Source organism: Patella vulgata, chromosome 4 (assembly GCF_932274485.2).
Source record: "Patella vulgata chromosome 4, xgPatVulg1.2, whole genome shotgun sequence".
In the NCBI taxonomy this organism is placed as follows: domain Eukaryota; kingdom Metazoa; phylum Mollusca; class Gastropoda; family Patellidae; genus Patella; species Patella vulgata.
Window position 1 is genome coordinate 21,310,380 of NC_065882.2, and position 22,242 is coordinate 21,332,621.

At 35.1% G+C, this 22,242-nt stretch overlaps 1 protein-coding gene and 1 long non-coding RNA gene across 3 annotated transcripts in view; one reads left to right on the plus strand and one right to left on the minus strand.

Annotated features, from left to right (window-relative positions):
• The window catches only part of LOC126818246 (transmembrane 9 superfamily member 4), a 23,232-nt gene extending 20,666 nt beyond the window's left edge, over positions 1–2,566 (minus strand). For both annotated transcript variants that reach the window (XM_050545555.2, XM_050545554.2), the window contains exons 1-3: positions 2,340–2,566; positions 663–785; positions 84–186 (exon numbers count right to left, since the gene is read on the minus strand). In XM_050545555.2, coding sequence (XP_050401512.1) covers positions 84–186; positions 663–785; positions 2,340–2,351 — 238 coding nt within the window. In that variant the 5' untranslated portion in view covers positions 2,352–2,566. The remainder of the gene's footprint in view (positions 1–83; positions 187–662; positions 786–2,339) is intronic.
• LOC130012549 (uncharacterized) lies at positions 2,370–8,019 on the plus strand. Its single transcript, XR_008788022.1, has 2 exons — positions 2,370–2,528; positions 4,284–8,019. It is a non-coding gene; the product is annotated as an uncharacterized LOC130012549 (long non-coding RNA).
• Positions 8,020–22,242: the final 14,223 nt, after the last annotated feature.

Genomic DNA, 22,242 nt, shown 5'->3' on the forward strand with positions numbered 1-22,242 from the left:
CCATTAATATTCAAAGATAAGAATTTAACATCTACCACTGAAAACTTTCAAATAACTTCTTTAATCTTTAAAAATAAACTTACCCAAGTTTTCTATTTTATGCACTACTCCCTTTGCTGGTTTGCAAAATGGTAGTGAATAGTATTCATATGGAAGCTGTGTTTTTACACTGGTTAATTTTACAGCCTAAAAACATAATAATTTAATTAACAATAACTTATAAAGGATAATGATCAGTGCCTTATAAAGGAGAGAGAGAGAGAAATGGGGTTTAACGTCCACTCGACAGCCTTATAAAGGCCTTCATGTGAATAAATTCCTGGAGAGTCCAAAAAAATCTCTCCTAAAATTGGAAAAGGGAAAATCGCTGTCCTACAAAGGTTGTGGACTCTCTAGATGTCACAATTTTTATCCAATTTTGATGAAACTTAAACTATAACTTTATATCCCAAAACATTTCAGTCCCTTTCGATAATCGTGCATTTCAGACCATAACTTCCTAGATTATGGCGCCTGAAAAAACTCTTTTTTTCTAGCTTGTTCTCTATCCTACTCTTGCAAAATGTGGGTGTATCTTGCCCTTCAACCGCTGGTTTGCTTATTTGTAGGTATATGTAGTCAATCATTCTAACATAACAAGGAAACAGATCTGCACCACTAACCTTCACTTCTACAATATCTCCATCAGAAAACTCTACAGGTGCTACTCCAGGAACATAAAAACTATTAACACCTCTTAAAACCAGTAAAATACAAACTAAAACTGGAGGTGACATCATGTGATCCTAAAAAATAAATCAATATCTACATTATCAATACAATTATTACAATGTAATTACCATTGGGATTTATTTTAAACATTTCTAAAAAATATATTTTAGATTGATATTTTTAGAGATTCAACTTTCACAATATTGCAAGGCACTCAAAATGCCTCAAATGATGATCATTGATCAAAATTCATGCAATATCAATATAATTTTCATGATGCTTCATTGCACTTTGTGATGACACAAGTTTGCCCAAGCAGTCAAATGGTGTGGCATAAAAGACAACAGTTAATATGTCATTTTTCGATGCCACTGCTGAACAGATGAAAGATAAAAAAAATAAAAAAATCAAGCGCATGTATGTAGTTAATGATGCAGCTAAGTGGATGGCGATACAGGCCACAAACAAGATAAATTATGTTCTACGGTATCACACTCATTACATTTCTAATTTTTTCCAAAAAGAGTTTTCTTTGTTCGCACTAATTTATCGATTGGTACTGCTATCTATGGCAGGCTTGTCGATGAATGCATGTCAACGTATAGCTTACGGATTATCGTTAAAAATTTCTAGTGGCTTGTAAAAACAGTGCAGGTCATTTTGAAATAAATTCTACAGTATATTATTCTGTCTTAAAAAAATAAATTACTTTTACAGAAACGATGATAAAGAACCATAAGTGCAACTATGTTTTATCGTTTGGTAGAGTCTTTTAATAACCATGTGTTTCATGTTAATATGTTCTTTCATGTTTTGAATTGGCCTGTTTCTAATAAATTCATCAGCTGCTTTTTATATACATATTACAGAAATAAAACATTCTTTTCATAAACATTCAACATTGAAAATTTTGCAGTTCCTAGAGAGATCTATACGGTGACGGTGCGTTATCCATTTTTAAAATCGCTTTTGGCTTATTATACATGTAGATTGATTTGACAGTTGTGTTCAACCTTTCCTTTCAGCTAATTCCCGAGTCCGAAATGTCACCTACCCAAGTCCGAAACGTCGAGTCCGAAATGACGCGGGACCGTAATGACATGTCATTGCAGAAAGCAGGTATACTATCTCATATAGGCCTATCTGATCTTATGCAATATATTTATTAATCTAATTCAGTAGCCAACAAATGTCAATTTTAAGCTTTCAAATTCATGACTATGACTGAGAGTGAGACTGAGTGTGAGATAGAATGTCGCATCACTTTTATGGATGGTGTAAATGCAACTATACTTGGTGTCTTAACCAACCCCTCAGAGACTAAAAAGAAGAAAAGTTTATTATGGATGTACATGTATTTGTTAATGGCAAAACTTGGCAAAGTACTAAAAACTAGGCCTAAAATATATCGTAAAAATTATGAATCAATAAATAAAAAATCGTCACGGTGATCATTCATGATGAGGTTATTGTTACATCTATCATTTCATACAGTAACATTATTCTTAATTTACTTAACAGCAAATGTTATCTAGTCTTTGTGTTAATAAAAATAAAATGTATTCATTATCTATGATAGTTCTACAAGAAATCACTGTTTCGAGTGACATTCCATTTCGCATACAAACCTTGGTCGCCATGTTGCTTTGAACGTGGAACTAAATGTGACGTCACAACCGGTGTGCTTTTTGGAAACCGATACTTTTATTTTTCGACCTCAGTAGAAGCTAATCCATCTGACATAAAATATAATAGTATTTTACAAGGTTTCGGCGGATGATCAGAAGCGTCGTTGGATTTTACACGGTGCAACGAGTGTAAATAAATATTATGAATGATGTACACTAAGATGTTCTACGGACCTGTCTATTTTCGTAATAGTAGGAAAGGATAGGCCTAGATACCGTTATATTTAAAAGTTATAATATATCGCTTAGGTACTATTTTCAGACAAATTAAGAATAAAAAAATAAGGCGAAAAATAATAGTATTAATAATTTTTTATCAAGTTATAATAATCAGGGTGCATTTGAATAGCTGCAAAATATCAACTATATTAAACTCTTTCACCCCTTTTTCTTAAAATAGAAAAGTCCATATCATTCATTTCCGTTCATGCGCTCTTCCTTTTGTTATCAACCTCGTGGTAGTTAGAAGAAGATTTCTGGCTCACCGCTGTTCAAAGATAAAAAAAACTTTGATTACGTCGGCCAGCATATAAAATGGTATATAAGTTTTATCCTTAAGTAATTAGTAAAAGGTTATTTCAAAGAAACTGGTTCAAAATTATGTTTATAAAGTGAAAATAAACACCTTGTAATTTATACGTAAAACCATTGAGTTATTCCCCCCTTTGGCCGTATATCCATGCAATAATATTTTTTTAAGTCCTCATGCCAGCCCCTAAGTACCCTTTCGCTCTTTATTTCCTGCAAAATTAAAAATATTTTTCAATGTCTCAATAAGTGGTTCAGTTTGAACTGGAGAAAAAATCGGTGCGAAGAAAGTCAAGCAACTTCTTACTCTTAGCTTCACCATACCTGGTGCCAAGCCAGCGGAAGCAATTCCTGAGTGATTTGGTGGGGGTGGGGGCTACCATCCTTAGAATTTAGTCGAGGGACCAAGGGCCGCCTAGGTCCCAGAAGCTTTCGGGGGTTTAGATTGTCGAAGACACTTTCTAAGCGATTTCTGGCTAGTAGAATTACTCGGCAATGAAATGAACTTTTAATTCTATTTTAAATCCCTTGACCCTTACCATGAAAGCACTGCAGTCGATGGTACTTTCCTGTGATGCTGAACTGGAAATATATATATGCGTAATACCAAGGTTGTGGACACTAGGAGTAGGGGTCAAAAATTGTTTATAACCAAAAGATCTCAATTTCTTTCAATATTGGCTCATATCGAGCCATAACTTATTGGATTATGGCTCCTGATTTTACGAAAAATCACATTTTTAGCTTGTGGGCCCCAGTTGTTTTGAGGCGTGCAATCGCTCCCCAGCACCTGAATGTCGACCAAGGGGAGGTGTTTCTTCCCCGGCTTAAAATTGAAAATAGCTCTCATTATTTGTAAATCATGGACATATGTTGTTTTTTTTCAAAAGAATGTGAAATACTCGCATCCCGATGGCCGCGATGCTGTCATTGTGAACATTTACTTACTGTATTCAATTAGTGTATAATGTGATTGTGATCGCACATGGTAATAAAATTCTGATGAATATGTTGCTAAAAATAGATGGCGCCTATGCGTCATTGGTTAATTTAACTGAAATGTAAAGTATAACTCTCGCGAGACGTGAAAAATTACAAGAGATGGCACGTGAAAATTTCCAATGAGAATTTTGAAAAAATAGATTATATTTTGATGGAATTTTCAAGCGTTTGATTATATTATGAATAGGGGTTATGTTTTTAAACAAATTTTTACAACCTATAAATATTTAGAAATGTCGACAAGTATTTCTATTGGAATACCGTATGTAGTTATAGACGATAGCAGAAGTTTTACCGTACGACTATGAGTGCTATTATTTAACAAACAATGTTTATTATGATTTATGTAATCAGGAATGACCCCTTACACACAGTTATTGATCTTCAGAACCATTTCCCATACATACAACTAATCACTATCCGTAATATCAGATCACTCTCCTTAATTTCTAAATCACTCTTATCGAAACTGGGAGAGCTCTTTTAGGGGAGAGATTTTTTCAACCCAGGAATCAGTATAGTGCATAGCAAGGTTTTTTCTTCTGAAAGCCTACGTTCTACTTCTAGAAGTCTCACTTCCATTTTAATATCAGGCCTCGTCTAGTTATGTCACTGTATCTAACTGAATAGTTACTTCCGGCCAAATTATGGGGATGGGGGGGGGGGTCCTGTCGTCGGGCCTGCTATGTTCATATCAAATTCTTACCTTGGGTTTCACGAAGCAACAGAGCGAGCTTTCTTAACTTCGCTTCAATGCTATGAGTCTACACTGCAAAAGCAAAAAATGATGACAAAGGTAATAAGTGACTTGGCTTAGCACTGATTATTTCTAGCCTTTATGCTAATCCTCAAAGTGAAACAAGATTAGGAGTAGGAACATTTGTTGCAGGCTAGATTGTTTTCTGGTTCGTATCACTGCTTTAAACGAGATAACTATGGAATTTTTCATCCCGGTTCTTACTTGTCATGGGTAGGCCTATCGCCTACAGGATTGACGAGAAAAGTGTTACCTAGTCTTTTAAATGGATCAAGAAACCAGAGGCCACTGGAGTGCATGTAAAATATTTCAACAATTATACCACTATTTTAGTATTTATATACATAACAAGCCTTACTTTTAGTCTTAGGTCGGGTGTTCGATCCCTGCATTGGCCGAGAAAGTTCATCCAGATTTTCCGGCGTGGTTCTCCCTTATCAGTGATGCAGGACGGAGGGGCTGACAAGGAAAGCTGTCTAGTCGTTCGGATAGGACGAAAAACCGAGGTCCCGTGTACATATTGGCGTCAGGGCTGCCGACAACCAGTATCGCAGCGCAATTTGCGATACATATTTTGTCCGTTGCTAACCAAAAATTAAAATCTAACGTTTTTGATTCGCAGTTACTGCGAATCATTAATATGCCTGTCATTTTGGATATTGACACAAGAATAATCCACATTTTGAAGACTAGAAGGCTTACTCAACACTTTCAACGTGTATAAAATGTTGAATAAAATTTTATAAACAAAACTGAATTCTCCGTGTGACATTTTCTTCTCGAACTGCCCAGACACAATACTATATAACACAGGGACATAACTCTATGAATAGGGACTATTAAACCGGAAATAGGGAATCAAGTAGTACCACTCACGTTGTGAGACATCAAGTAATTATATCATATTCATTTTGAAAGAAATAAATCCAGTGTATCTCCCACGTATTGTAAATAAAATATAAAAAAAATAAATACATGTTAACGTATTGTAAAATGATAAATCAAAGTAAAAATTCCCGTAAAATATTATTGTTTATATCGCGTGTGTCTAGTTAATCGAGGTGCGCCCGATTGAACAAAAATAATAATACACGATAAAAAGCAGACAATTGTTTTCTAACGAAGATTTCTAACGTAACAAAAAAAATACAATTAAAATGAGTGGGGCTTCGGAAGTCACTGTCAAGAATTGGCTTCAGACATAAGACCTAACTAAATGTCTACATCACATTCACAAACTGTCACAAGTACTTGTGGCAGTGCTAAAAAATCTAAGAATAGTCAGAATGGAATCTAATCATATTTCAATTCGTTATGAATTAAAGTAATATCTTGTTATTTAGGTGTTTTACGTTGAAACTGAAAAACTGCTAATCAATTTTTAAATTTGCTAATCAAATTTGGCAAAATTGGACATTTTGATTAGCAGTGCTGCTAATCAACTGTGAAAAATTACCGACAGCCCTGATTGGTGTGCACGTAAAAGATCCCTTGGCAGTTGGAATTCGATATAAGAGTAGCCCAGGTTAGGAGCAGAACAGTAGGACGTTAAACTCCATTTCATTTCATTTCACTTTTAGACTTAACATAGTTTCTCACATTTATAGTCACTATATAAACAGTAATGGTGTATTTAACAAATTATAGCCATTTAAACATCAATAAAAAAAAATAGACTGAAAATAGTGAAAAGGTAAATGGCAAGGGGCCATTACGTCAGAGCATGTTTGAATGCAAAATAGTTATGTAACCTAGTGGGTTACTTCCATAAAACGGGAACAACCGTATAATCTGGATATGAATTTATGCAAGCAGTAACAACATTAAAATCGACTAACAACTAAAAAGGAATGAACAATATGGTGTGCATTCTTTGATAATTACAATATATATCTCTACAATTTATGACTTTGTTGTCAAGGTACTAATCTCTATTAGTTTTAAGTTCAATTTGATGTACAATAAACAATTATAAAATGTTGCCACTAGTGACTTAATTTAAATAGTTAATTAAATGGTAAATAAAAACAATGAGCCTACTTAATGCTATTCAACAACTATACAATAATACTTATGTTGATAAAAGATCAAGATTAAAACAATAAATACATTTAATTATATTGTAGGAGATTAGTGTCCCAGTGTGACTATAGCTGTTAAAAAGTATAATATTGGGTTCTTACAATTATTTCTGAATAAACACTATATTAAAAATTTCCGTCAAGCATCATATTGAAATGCTTGGTTATAGTTACATGCCTTTGGTTTGAAATTAGTCGCGCTAAACTAAATCTAATTTAATTACTTGCTAGAGGCAACTCAACAGTTGTTTTGAGAACCTTGTAATTACTACTAGTACTAGTATTCTATTCTTGTCTAACAAGCAAGCTTCCGAGATATTAATTGTACTAAACCAAAATATGCCGCTCGGTATAGTTAAAGATACATTTTTTAAGATTTAGATAGAGCTGACCATTCTTACTATAATAGCTCAAAAATAGATAATGAAAATATTGAAAATTTCATTCAAATTACTTTATTCTGAGCCAAGTTATCACAGTTTGTAGTTTTGTGCTTTGCAGTAACCAGGGCACTGGTACATGTATATTCGAGACTTAACCTTGCTTTCCCATTTTTAAATTAAATTTTTAAATGGCGAACCGCTCTAATCAAGTGAAAATCTTGACTATCCGATGCCGTCGATAGTTGATTATAGTCTTGTTTTGTTAATAAATGTCTAATTAATAGTTTATATAACATTTCAGGCCTAAAGAAATACTTGCAATAGGCAGATTTAGCTCTTGCATAATGTATGTTTAATTATAAAGCAAATTAAAAAACTAAAAAAAGAAATGTAATTTTCTAAAGTTCCTGTAACAACCAAAAAACCAAATTTTACTGTTATTTAGCATCATTAACAATAGATTTTTTACAATAATTATAATGTTGCTTTCAAATCTTGCCATGAAAGGTGAGTTATCAATCGCTTAAGTCATTTTTATGTATAGCAATGTTTGTTGCTCCTATATTCGACATAATGTTATCCCCACGTGAATTACATACACTTTGTACTATTAAAGTTCTAGTAGTACTCAGTATAGTTTATTATAGTGATATGGTGTAATAAAACTGTTATTACTACAACAGAAATAGAATAGTAATAATTTCTCTCAAACCATAATTAAACTCAATCCATCAGTCACTTTAAATAGTTCCTGGACGCTGGAACTAAATTTATATTTATATCTTATTGTTTTTCAAATTGAACTTTTCAGTCCTACGCTAAAGAAACCTCCAAAGCCCCTCCAACTGAGGAAGCAAAGATCCACAGAATCAGAATTACTTTGACAAGCCGCAACATCAAGAGTCTTGAAAAAGGTAAGATAAAATTTAAATGCTTATTATAGCCTAAATTCTTGAAATTAATTTCAAATCTATAAAATCTAATTACGTTCAGTCCCATAACCTATTGTTTCAAACAAAAATCACAAGGGAATCACAGTGGCTCAGTGAGTAAGCTTACGGTCCTGTGTTCAATCACTGGGCGAGCAAGTTCATCAGGATTTTCCAACGTGGTTTCCCCTTGTCTGTGGAGTAGGAAAGAGGGCCTTGCAAGGGACAATGTATAGTCATTCAGATGGGGGGAAAAAAACTGACGTCCTGTGTACACATTGGTGTAAACGAACCATTGACAGAATTCAAAATAAGTGTAGGTCGTAGTGTAGCTTTTTAGGTAAAATTTCCCTCATAGCACACTGCGTGGGGTATGCCCGTCTTCATTAGTCCAGTCAGTGCAGATTAGTAGGGCACTAAACCCCATTTCAAAATCGGTTAGCTTTGTTCTAGTTTGGTAAGGCTGCCTCAACAGACTACATAAAATGGTGCTACACAGAGGAAAGTAATGATATGTAAATTATATATTACATATTACAATAATTACATTAATATATTTCAGTATGTACTGATTTAATCAGTGGAGCTAAAGACAAGCAACTCAAGGTTCGTGGACCAGTGAGGATGCCAACACGTATCCTGAGAATTACAACTCGTAAAACTCCCTGTGGAGAAGGTTCAAAAACTTGGGACAGATTCCAGATGAGAATTCACAAACGTATCATTGATCTTCACTCACCTTCCGAGATCGTCAAGCAGATTGTATCCTTTTATTAGACTAAAAATATATCGTAGTTTGAATTATACACCTTTTTATGCCTAGGTGTTAGAATTGAGTCTACATCACTACCACTGAAGCTAGCCATATTTACCATGTTTTAGTGAACATCACCATGTTACCTCAGGGAAGATCCGACTTAAGAAATCCAACTTAATGCACAGAAATTTAATAAGAAAAACATGCAGGATCAAAGGGTCCAAACAATTTTATCTGAGTAGATCCCACTTATACGAATATATTATATGAAATTAATTAGTCAACATACATTTCCTTTTATTTCTTCTCAAATATGATAAAAATTCAGTATATCGAAATATTTAGATCATTTGTTATATTTTGCCGTTGATTAATCTTTTAATGTTGAAAGCTGAATTGTTTTCTGCAGAAATTGAATAGTTATATTTCTTTAACCATTGCTAGACATCCATCAGTATTGAACCAGGTGTGGAAGTTGAGGTGACCATTGCTGATGCATAAAAATCTAAGACTGACCCATCAAAAATAAAAAAAAATTGAAATATAAATTGTAACTTTAGTGGTTTTATTGTGTTAAGTGTTTCACTTCTGGTCGTATATTGTCGTCGCCCCCATTATGAGCCTTGAACACTTTGGTTTCCCCATTTATCTGTTCTATATTTGTGAGATAGCATATTGATAAAACCCCAGATTAATGTTACGGTTATTTTGAAACACATATTACGGTCATTTTTATACGCCCAAATTAAAGCATTTTATAAGAATTAGATAAGAGAATGCAAAATGAATCTATTGAAAATTTCATTCAAATTCCTTTATTCTGAGCAAAGATATTAGCCTTTGAAGGTTGACAAGATGTGTGCATTGATTGTAACCGCCGCACTGGTTGTTCGAAGATTAGCCTCTCTTCTCCATTTTGGCTAAGTGGGTAAGACGCTGGCTCGCTAGCCTGGAGGTCGGGTGTTCGATCCCTGCATTGGTCAAGAAAGTTCATCCAGATTTTCCGGCGTGGTTCCCCCTTGTCAGTGATGCAGGACGGAGGGCCTGACAAGGACAGCTGTTTAGTCCTTTGGAGGCGACGAAAAACCAAGGTCCCGTGTATACATTGGAATGCACGTAAAAGATCCCTTGGCAGTTGGAATTCGATATAAGAGTAGGCGATAGTGTCGCTGCCCGGGCAAAATTTCCCTCATAGCACACTGTATGGCGTATGCCCGTCTTCATTAGCCCAGTATAGGAGCAGAACAGTAGGACGTTAAACCCCATTTCATTTCATTTTCTTCTCCATTTTTATACGCCCACATTGAAATGTGGTTGTATATTGTTGTCGCCCCCATCCGTCAGTCCGGTTGTGGACGCTTTATAGATTTATACATAGTGTTTAAGGTCATGAGACGAAGAAGCCTATTGATTTTCAGCGATTTTCGATAATTACTGCCAGAGTTATGGCCCTTGATCGCTTTGAAAAATCTTGTGGACGCTCAAGAGGCTAAAGTTAATATCCGATTGATTTTAAATTTATACACAGTGTTCAAGATCATGAGACAAAGAAGCCTATTGATTTTCAGCGATTTCAGATAATTACTGCCAGAGTTATGGCCCTTGATCACTTCGAAAAATCTTGTGGATGCTCTAGAGGCTAAAGTTGATATCCGATTGACTTTAAATTTATACACAGTGTTTAAGGTCATGAGATGAAGAAGCCTATTGATTTTCAGCGATTTCCGATAATTACTGCCAGAGTTATGGCCCTTGATCACTTTGAAAAATCTTGTGGACGCTCTAGAGGCTAAAGTTGTCATCCGATTGACTTCAGATTGATACACAGAGTTTAAGGTCTTGAGACGAACAAGTATATTGATTATCAATGAATCTTTATGACTTGAACAGCTAAATCCATGATATTAAAAGTTTTGTATACTAGGTGTTAGGATGGTGCAGAACTTCATAAAAACCAAACAAATTCTAATGGTTTTCTGATAATTACTTAATGAGTTGTTACTCTTAATCAGATTTTAATGTATTATCAATGTTTCATTACCGAAAAAAGTAAAAATATGCAACAACTCTTGTTGACTGCCCGGACGATATAGCTGCTGTGGGCGTATGTTTCGTTGCCCGGCAACCTATATTTGAATTAAATTATTAAATGTCCAAACCGTTCTAATCTACTTAATGGAGACATCCAATAGCATCGAGAGTTGATTATGGTCTTGTCATGTTAACAAATGTCTAACTATTAAAATAGTTTAAGTAACATGCAAGTAACAGATTTAACTCTTGCATAATGCCCATTTAAAATGTGGACGAATGTTGTCACCCCTGTCCGTCCGACGTTCCAACATCTACAATTGCCTGTGGACGCTTAAAGTTATACATGGGACGAAGAAACCTATTGATTTTCAACAATTTCCAATAGTTACTGCCAGAGTTATGGCCCTTGATCTTTATGAAACACCTTGTTGGTGCTCTAGAGGCTAAAGTTGATATCCAATGGCAATTGATTTTCAATAATTACTGCCAGAGTTATAGCCCTTGACCTCTTTGAAAAATCTTGTTTAAGCTCATGAGGCTAAAGTTAATATTTGATTGATTTTAAACTTATGCACAGTATTTAAGGTCATGAGACAAAGAATCCTATTCATTTTCAACGATTTCCGATAGTTACTGCCAGAGTTTGGGCCCTTGATCATGAGACAAAATATCAAAACAAATTCTAATGTTTTCTGATAATTACTTCATAGGTTATTACTCAGATTTTCATGTGTTGTAAATGTCCAAATTACTGACAAAAGAAAAAAATATCTATTTGTTAAGTTCAACTCAATTTTCGCCAAGCTCGCTGAGATCTTAATAAGGTTAAGGCACTGATATTTGGCAAGATTGTAGTTTAAAGGCTCAATACCACTCTTGTTGTAACTGAATAATATGTCCCAATCTTTATTCTGGTCAACAAATTGTACTATTTTACAATATTCCAATTAATTGATGATACAAATTTTATCTTAACACACCTAATTTAAAAAATTGGAAAAATTCAACTAAATGATTTGAAAAGCCTGACGGTACGTAAAGCTTTTCAAATGTGACTTGGATTTAAAAACAATTTTGAACCCTCTCAACAAGTAAAATAGGATTTACTGGATAATTTACACAACAGGTAAGACACTAATACATCTAGTACTTAGAATAAGGCTATTTTTTTATTTTCTGGAGCTGTCAAGCCAACAAGAGTGTTATTGTCCCTTTAAGGTTTGGGTATAGGTCCAGGGTTAAGGTTGGGATTAGCACTAGCCCTCTTTACATCTTTTAGACCAAATTAGAAGTTGGACTTATCAATTAGATCTAACCATACTTGAACTTATAAAGGTCAGTCATCCTGTACTGAGTTATAAGAAGGTACTCGCAATATCTCTGAAACAGATTGATACCACAGTTCTAAAATAGCCTTTCGAATAAAGCAAGTAACAATTAAAATGGGCTCGTACGTCTGTCTGTCAGACTCCGTCACACTTTTTAGTACACAATAACTCTGCATTTTCTGCTTAGGGTAAGCAGAGATAAGCAATTTGATTGGTTGATGCTCTGGGGTACGATAACTTTAGTTCTAATTAAGTGAGAGTGATGAAACTTGGAATATAGTTTCATTACTTCAATACCTTGACTAAGTTCGATAATGAGCATTTTCTGCTCAGGGTAAGTAGAGCGATAAGCAATTTGATTGGCCGAGACTTTGGAACACAATAACTATCTTTATAATTGAGCTAGAATGTTCAAACTTGGTGTAGGTGTTTATTAGGTCAATGCCTTGACTGAGTTCGATAATGAGCATTTTCTGCTTACGGTAAGCAGAGATTAGCAATCTGATTGGTCAATGCTTTGGGGCCCGATAACTTTGTCATAATTAAGTGAGAGTGATGAAACTCCCAGTATAGATTCATCATATCATTACCTTAACTTAAGTTCGATGATGAGAATTTTCTGCTTAGCTAAAGAGCAATAAGCAATTTGATTGGTCAAGACTTTGGAACATAACCACCCTGCTTTTAATTGAGGTAGAATGTTTAAACTTGATGTAGATGTTCATTAGGTGAATGTCTTGACCGAGTTCAGTGATTAACATTTCAAGCTAGAGCTAAGCAATTTCATTGGTCGATGCTTTGGGACAAGATAACTTTGATTCTATCTGATAGAAAGTGGTGAACCTTATAGTGTATAGTTGATAATCAGTTTGATTGCTTGATATTTTTGAAAAAAAAATAATGTGCGATAATAGATGTGTCATCTATTTATTTTGGGAATCTTACGGCGGGGGACGGGGACATCAGCCTTGCTGTTGGCATGTTTGGGGTTTTTTACCCTTTACATGAACAAACTCGAGAATGGACATGGTCAATGTCAAATCTTTCTCCCTGCTAAGACATGACGTATGCATGAAATATAATAATGTAAGCCAAACATTTACAAAGTAAGATAAAAATAACAGGTCACTATAACATTTACATGATGAATTTGTTAAAACGATTTGATATTTCATTTCTCTTTGTAAGAAACTGCGTATTTTATAGTTATAAGCCTATTATATTTAAATTTGCCATTTAAAATCGATAACATTTGTTACAATTCTATGGGAGGTTTTTTTCGACAATAAAACAAAATATTTATGTTCTAAAGTTAAACTATAATATGAAAAGGGCAATAATCATTAAATTATTGGAAATTGTTGAAATTCGACATGTCACTTGCCATTAACTTTTATATTTTGGGTTATCTGTAGTTGGTATTTGTTTGGGATTCTTGTGGGAGTAGGGCCTAGTGTTGCACTAACAGGTATGTTCATCTCACTAATCGCAAAATATATGGGACATTGGGTGGGGGTAGGTTAGGTCTAAATATTAAGGCCACCTGCAGATTTCGTGAATTTTTACTTGACAACATCATCAGTATTGCCACGCTTCTTTTTTTTTTACAACGCAGTTTGGCAATTTATTTCGACAGTGGGGCATTTTTGAAACTCCATGGGCTTTTGGTTCTCGACAGTCAGAATCAATGGTGATAACTGTCCCTAGAGCGCTCACAATCTCAATAGTGATTGTAACGGCAATATTACTGAAATTAAAAGGATTCTGCTATTCACTATTATGGCAATATTGTTGAAATTAAAAGGATTCGCTGCTACTCAATACTCACGTACTATTGTAAACGAATAACTTAACAAATTTACAAAGATCTGAATACTCTAGGGCAGTTATTAACAGCGGATGAACAAGGCCAAATACATTATTGCAATAACAATATGGAAGTACAGAATTATACATATTGGGGAGGTTTTGTTGGGGTTTTTTGGGTGGGGTTGGGGGCATATGTGTGATATTTTAAACTATAATTTTATATTTGGCGTTCATTCTGGCATGTTTCCCCTATATAAGTTGTAAATGGTGCATGGGTGCAGAGAAATTTTACATTATTTGCGTTATGTATGATTTCTTATCATAAGTTATATCATAGATTGTCGTGTATACATAGCCTTATCTTCAGCAAATATAGGTCATTATCTAAACTATAGGTATAATAGATATATCTATAGCAGCCTATGCCAGGGACATTCCTGAACCAGTTAACTTGTTATATATTTAGATCAACTTGTTTTTGTTGTTTTCGGGCTGTAGCCTTTATGTATAAGACGTTCCAAATCACTGCACCGACGTTTACAGAATATAGCCATTTAAAAAGGCTTGTCATAAGGAAACCACAGGTATAAACAGGGTTAAAATGGAAGTCGTCTTTAAGGTTTTAAAGCATTTCTGGATTTAAGGACACTTGCTTTTCTTGAAAGGTAAGTAGTTTGGTTAATTTGAATATATAAACAGATATTTGCATGTTTGACTTCATGTATCGTACTTTAATATTCCGCTAGTAGCGAAATACTAGTACATTTCGAGATTTCATAAATTGATGCTGCATCACCGTCCTAATAAAATGGTAAATCGGGAGGTGTTGTCAAAATATTACCACACACGCCCAACAATTAACTTAAACAAAATTGTAGGGTATTTATCTCCTGTTTTATATAGTAAAACTTTCAAAAATCCCGCATATGACACTGTACATCGTGTACATCTCAAGTGTTCTAATGTTTTTATTTTGACAATATGAGCTGAAATTTTCTGACAAAAAAAGGGGTACACCCTTTGAAAATATTTTGCTTACAATCCACCCCGTTGAACATAACGGCACTATGAACGCAGGTGAACCTGTCGTTGGTTGTCAATAATCGAGTACATCCTATCCTTTTACGACAGGGTTATTTATAGACCTAACCTATGGAATTTATTCAATCTTTTATTTATAACCACTCAACTATATCGATCTAACAAATTTACTTTGTAGTCTCTCACCGTTATAAGTCGTGTAACATTTTATTTACAATATGATAGTTAACCGCTCGGTGTTCTTAAACAAATGTAGTTTCCATAGTTGTGGTTAAATGGAATCTTTAGCCCATATGTGTGTCAATTTGGAATAGTTATATTGAGGTAGGTGGGGTTGTCAGTTGTCCCATCGACATTTCATTACATTGCTATTCAAAGTTATATTATTTAGAGCCACCGATGATGGCCCAAGAGGCGTGGCCAAATATTCTATCACATGGCATCTGTTGCAGTCCAGTTTCGCAAGCTGCCCTATGTGGATTGTTTAATGCGTCCGACAATTTTACCATGCGTGACATATGCCCTGTCGTTCCCCTTTTTCACTTTGTGTGTACCATTTTTGAAAAATGACGATAATTGCACATAACCCTTGATTGAGTATACATCACAATCAATATTTGTTTCATTATAGTAAGCTTATGAGGCGATGTCGTTCCTGTCGTCGCAATGATGTGCAAAGTAGATTAAGTGAGAGATTTATTGTTGTTGTGCCCGGTCAGAGAGCCCACGATTTAAATAGTCTTAAAACACCTAAAAGGATGCGTACATTTTAAAACACTTGAAAGGAGATGTAAATTAAAAACAGAAAACCCATATTACAGTATTTGAATATTTTCTTGTTGAAACGTAATTTTATCGTTTTAATAGTAGCATCTGCAACCGGGCTGAGCCAGGTTGACAATAATAGCCTTATACATTTATTTATTATTTTTGGGTGCACACGACTTAAAGTTTTTTTTAATTCCATCAGAACGATGCGCTGGAAGCATGAGAGATTGGATGGGGACAGATCTCCTGGTCGAGTGGCTTATAACCTATCCTCTGTCGGCAAATAAACCCTGTTATGTATGAATTGTATAATCCCACGCTTATACGTAACAAGGAGGGGGTTCGTTGGTATTTTGTTGGCGGGTTTTATACGCCCACGTTGAAATGTGGTCGTATCTTACCGCGTCCGTCGGTCCTTCGTCCACAATTGCTTGTGGACGCTCTAGAGCAGTGATTCTCAACCAGTGTGCTGCGGCACACAGGTGTGCAGCGAGATCTTCCTAATCCTGCCGCGAAATTTTGAACGGCACACTAAGAAAATGTGAAAAACCACGTGATCCCAATTGAGTATTCACTGGTGTCTACTGATAAGTTCATAGGTGTGTTTTTCTTTATTTACTTTGAGTCATTCTTTGTGTCTATGACTAGTTTCTGTCTTTGGTTGTATTCCGTCTGATTTACCATATTTTTATTTTGCAAAATTCAAATATTTTTCATATGTATTTAGCCAGGTGTGCCGTTATTTTTTTATGTGTTCTAAGGTGTGCCGTTGGCATATAAAGGTTGAGAACCACTGTTTCGCGTCATAATTTCCGATAATTACTGCCAGATTTATGGTCCTTGATCACTTTGAAAAATCTTGTGGTCGCTCAAGAGGCTGAAATTAATATCCAATTGACTTTAGATTTATAGACAATGTTAACGGTCATGAGACGAAGAATTAAGCATATCGATTTTCAATGATTCACAATAATTACTGTCAGAGTTATGGCCCTTGATCACTTGAGAAATCTTTGGATGTTCTAGCGACTAAAGTTAATAATATAAATTTATACAGTTATTAAGCTCATGAGATAAACAGAGTGTTACAGAGAGAGAGAGGGGGAGAGGGAGAGAGAGACAGGATTTAACTTCCACTGGACACAAACTAGGCCATTTCGGTGCTAACATTTGGTTCAATTTTGTTGTAGGGGGTTTTAGCAGTGGGGGGAAGCGGGGGACCCGGAGAAAACCCACGATGTTTTACAGGCCATCCTACTCCTTGTCAAGTACAACCGGGGAATCGAAACCACACCAGTTGACTCAATGACAGACCTTATGATACAATACGTCGGCCATCCACCCCCCCCCCCCCATGAGATAAATAATCGAAACAAATTCTAATGATTTCTAATAATTACTTAATGGGTTGTTACTCGTAATCCGATTTTAGTGTGTTGTAAATGTTTCCATTACTTACCAAAGAAAAAATTTGTGACAACTTAGCTGCTGTGGGCGTATGTTTTTTGGGGTGGGGTGGGGGTCAGATTCCCCCTTCTATTAAAGAAATATTTATAGAAGACAAAGTTATAGAATTAGAACATGACTTAGTCCTTAGTCCTGAATGGACGCTAAACCCGATTTTCGCACCGCGCGTTCTAGATAGACACGTTATGTTTATGTGGACATTGGTTAGATAAAACCAGTATTATATAACAGCATACAATCAGTTAATTGGCTTTTTCATTAGCTTGTATCACTGTCACTTACTGGGTAATATATAGTTCAAGAGTTACCCTCCAATCAATATTATCCATGACAACTGGCGCGTGCACATCTCACGTGCATCCTTTGTCATTGTCTTCCATATTTAGAAACTAATAATAAGTCATGTGTGTGATTAAATCGGAAAAAATGGTATGTACATATTTATATATACATGTATATTCGATTTTATGTTTAGATTTCACATTTCTTAATGTACTTTGGTTTCCTTGCTAAAAATGATCAAATGTACTGTTATTTATTATAGTAAACACCAAACGCACGTGTTTGTTTTTATACTGGGTTGGCTTTGTTTACTTTATGTATGGGTGAACATGTACGCTTGTTTAGGTTGAATTTGTATTGCCCCAGGACATCGAGTACATCGAATACGATTTATTTTATTCACGGGAAAAATTGCACTATCTACGTTTTACTAAGGTAATGGAAACTGGCAGGCGGTCATATTTATTTATATTGGTTACATTTAAAAGGTGTGGGATGGGGGTGCGCGATTATTAACAGAATAATTATCTATGGTCTTGTTTACTTTCCATTATAGTATATCGAAATTCTATTATATAATATTCTCTGTCCAAATAATATGTTATTTTTTTTTATAATACTGGGCCGAATCCCACCCAAGTCATAACAGCAATATGTAATTTCGTTAGCCTTTTCCTAATAATTGACGCAGGATCTCCATACTATTATATTCATGGATTCATTTAGAATTTGCCTCTTCTATTTAGTCGTCATTAACATGCTGTCTGTTACCAGATTAATAACGCGGCCCTGTTTATTATAGAAGTAACATATACAGCTGGTGGTATTTGAAAGTTTTACGAATCACCATCTGTCGGTTTGAACGTGTAAAACAAATATTATTACAACCGTAATTATTGACCCATTTCAATAGCTGACACAGGGTTGCCCCGCAATATAAATATGGTGGACTATTATCGATCCTTTATATTAACTACCACAATCTACCATTCAGCCTTGGCCTATAATCAATTAAAACACATATCTTCATTATAATAAAGCACTATAGTAAGTACTGAATACATTTCGAAATAATAACCCGGGAGCCGAGTGCGATTTAAACAAAATATTGAGTCCAAAAGGTTTGAGGTCTATAACACATATTTTACCCCTAGATCATTTTGGAAAGCCAAGTCTTAAGTTTTGTAACCTGTGCATATTGGGAGCGTTCCTCCTAACCCTCCCATATTTAATGGAAGTTAAAATTTAATGTCCATCCACAATTTTCTTGCAAACGTTTCATACTTAACACTAAGAAACAGAATGCATGACTTAAGAGCATATAAAGCCTAAAAGCTAGCTAACGAAGTCATGAAACCAAAAATATCACTTAAAGTAGCTAAGTCTCTAACTCAATATCATCCAAAATCTTCGACATTGAAAACACGAATTATTTGTCAATTTAAATCAACATTGATGTTTTGATCTTACGGGGAAAAGATGGGCTTCTGATATCCAATAATTAAGACAAAATAAACATTTTACCATTGGTACACGACCATGGTGCATTGTTAACAAGGGACTCGTAGAAAGAGGCTAGATATTTCCACAAGTTATGTCAAACGGTGACGTCATATTCTTATCTGGAGAGCATGCGCAATAAATACTATTGGTATAGAGTAGAATAACCAGACGCTAGAGATTGCCATTGGATTGAGGTTCCGATTTCCCGCCCCAATCCATTGACATGGGCACATTTTCCTTCTAAGGCTTGCAGGCGACTGACTCCTGGAACCGTGGTTCGAAATCGTAGCATTCAAGTTTACTGCACAGTCCTACCTGAAACCAAAAATAACGTTTCTGCTTACTCGGATGGTTAAAACACGAACGAGGAGACGTTTGTACAATGCCTCGTTTAAAAGACCACTGATTATAGTAGTATAACGTTGCAAAGAAACGATATGTTGCCAAGCAACAAAATATAGCACAGTATATAAAATAGTTACAAATAAATTTGTCTTTTCTTTTATTTTCAGGTGTTCAAGCCAAATAAAATGGCGTGGCCGGATTTCATTTCCCGTATGTTACAATCCACAGCCAAGATTGATAAAGTTGCCGTATTTAATTCCAATGGCGCCCCTATTGCTGTCACAGAAGATATGACAATTTCGAAACTGGAAGGACAGGCGTTGCTTAATTCTCTTTACGATCCCTCGAGATCCATTGCTAAAATCCACATTGATGATACAGACTATACATGTTTCCAAGGCAACGACAACACACTTTTGGGAAACAACAAGTCCAAGAAAAAGACATTTATTGCTCACGTGACTAATGAATGTTTAATACTGGTGCTCGGTAATTCTGAAGGACACGGTTCTTTTTTGTTTGAACTGAAACAAAACTTATTTCAGTTGCAGAAAAGAAATGAACAGAGGCACAGTCGGCAATTACAAGATGGCACCCATAATAACGCCAACAGACAAGATTTAAGGAATCGGTCCGATTTACCTTCAGATATTCAACAAACTTTAGAAACACCCACATTACCAAGTATGCCACAGCAGACAGTATCTGATAACGATGTTTTAGTAGATCTGAATGATGATGAGGATGATGACGAGGAAGAAGGTACTGATAATGAAGCTTATGATGATGATGATCAGCAGCAATTACACGACATAGTTTTATATTAAAGTAGTGCCTCACCCACAACATTGGCAGCTATACTAAATGAACATGATTAAATGGAACTTACGGAAGGTGAGACAATAGAAACAAAACGCGGCATTTTGTGATCCGTGTCCAACGGCTGTATTCGGTCTTTGGAGACGGATATATTATGATTTTAAATTGTTCAAAAACAATGTCCCGAGCTTGGATTAAGACGTTTGTTACAATCAATAAATGATTTGTTACCCGGCCGTATAAGAAAGAGGTGGCGGCTTGATTTTTAAAAGGAATGCTTTATAGGTTGTGTTCGGACATAAGGAGTGTCATGTTCGGTAGCACTTAAGAAGTCGAACCAAAATCGAAGCATAAATGCTCGGTTTACATACATTGATTTATGGTTGATTTAGGTACTGAACATTTTGTATGGACATGACAGTAATTAACAACAACAAAAAAATTACCAATCCATTCGTTTCTATGTACGGATTTCACCGGGCATGGGTTCACACAAGCTAATTAAGGATGCAAATCAAACGTCCAAATGTAAAGATCACTTTAAAATTATATACCACCTTTTAATATTATTTATAGTGCTTTTCAATATGATGTTTATTGGATCATGTAAGTTAAATAGGCATTAACACTCTCGCCAATTGTAATAACTGTAATTAATTTTATATCATACTAACAATAACCTTGGATGAACGTCCGTTATACCACTTGAAAACCACGATTGGGAAATGGAAAGTTGAAACGTCTAGATCTCATCGATGCCTTTGAAGATTTGAACATTCCCAGTGTGACTGTATAAAATCACATTAAAGCTATCTAAAAAAATTTAACCAACCGTCGAAAGTCTCCAAAGCCCTAATGCCTCTTTAATACGAAGTATCATAATATCTATTAACTGTAAGTGTTTAATCTGCCATTAATAATCCTCTACGCATAACAATATAGTGTACAAAATGCATATTTATATCATAAATTACTGGTGAGATGGCGGTGTTTCTTTTGTTGATTGCCGAGTATCCTATCGCCCAACAGTAGGACGTTAAACCCCATTTCATTTCATTTCATTTCCTATCGCCCATTTACCAGTTCACAATGCACAATGTCTTGTCACTCTAAAAGAGTCTAAGGGGGTCTTTTAGAAATTTTACTAGTCTGTTAACTTAGTCTATTTATTTTCAACAATATTTTACAATTTAATTAGTAACAAAATTACTCTCCAAAATTACTGTAAACACCCTTTTCAAGACAAATTTTTATTTTGACCCGAGCAGCCAAGCCTGGCAACCATGTTTTATGCTTCTAATACTTTACACATTACATACCAACCCGTGTTCTACAGATAAATAAAAATCAGTGGTGGCTACCGAGTGCATAGCCCATGACCCTTTGTGGAATGAATAAAAAAATACTATAAATTATGTAAATTCTCACAATTGTCTCGCCTGGCCTCGCTCAGTCCTCCTGCCCAGCGGGCAGCAGCTGTCATGGTCGCCTGAATCTGTAGAAGTATAGAATATTAATAAGTCTTTACAAATAAAATTGTACCAATCTAAAGATCAATTTTACAGCTTAGTCTACAATACACATTGTTTGAAGTAATCGATCCAGTTATAAAACATTAAACACAGCGTCTTCGATAGCAAGAAAAACCCCGCTTGGTAAATGTGGAGTGGTTTCCCATTTATCTGTTATATATTTCTCTTCGGCTTTGTGAGGTAGCATATTGATAAACATCAGATTAATGTTACGGTTATTTTGAAACACACATATTACGGTCATTTCTATACGCCCAAACAAAGAAGCATTATGTAAGAATTAGACAAAATAGTTCAGAAATAAATTATGCAAAATGAATGTATTGAAAATTTCATTCAAATTACTTTATTCTGAGCAAAGATATTAGCCTTTGAAGGTTTTGACAAGATGTGTGCATTGATTGTAACCACCTTACTGGTTATTCGAAGCTTAGCCCCTCTTCTCCATTTTTGAATCGAATCATTAAATGGCCGAACC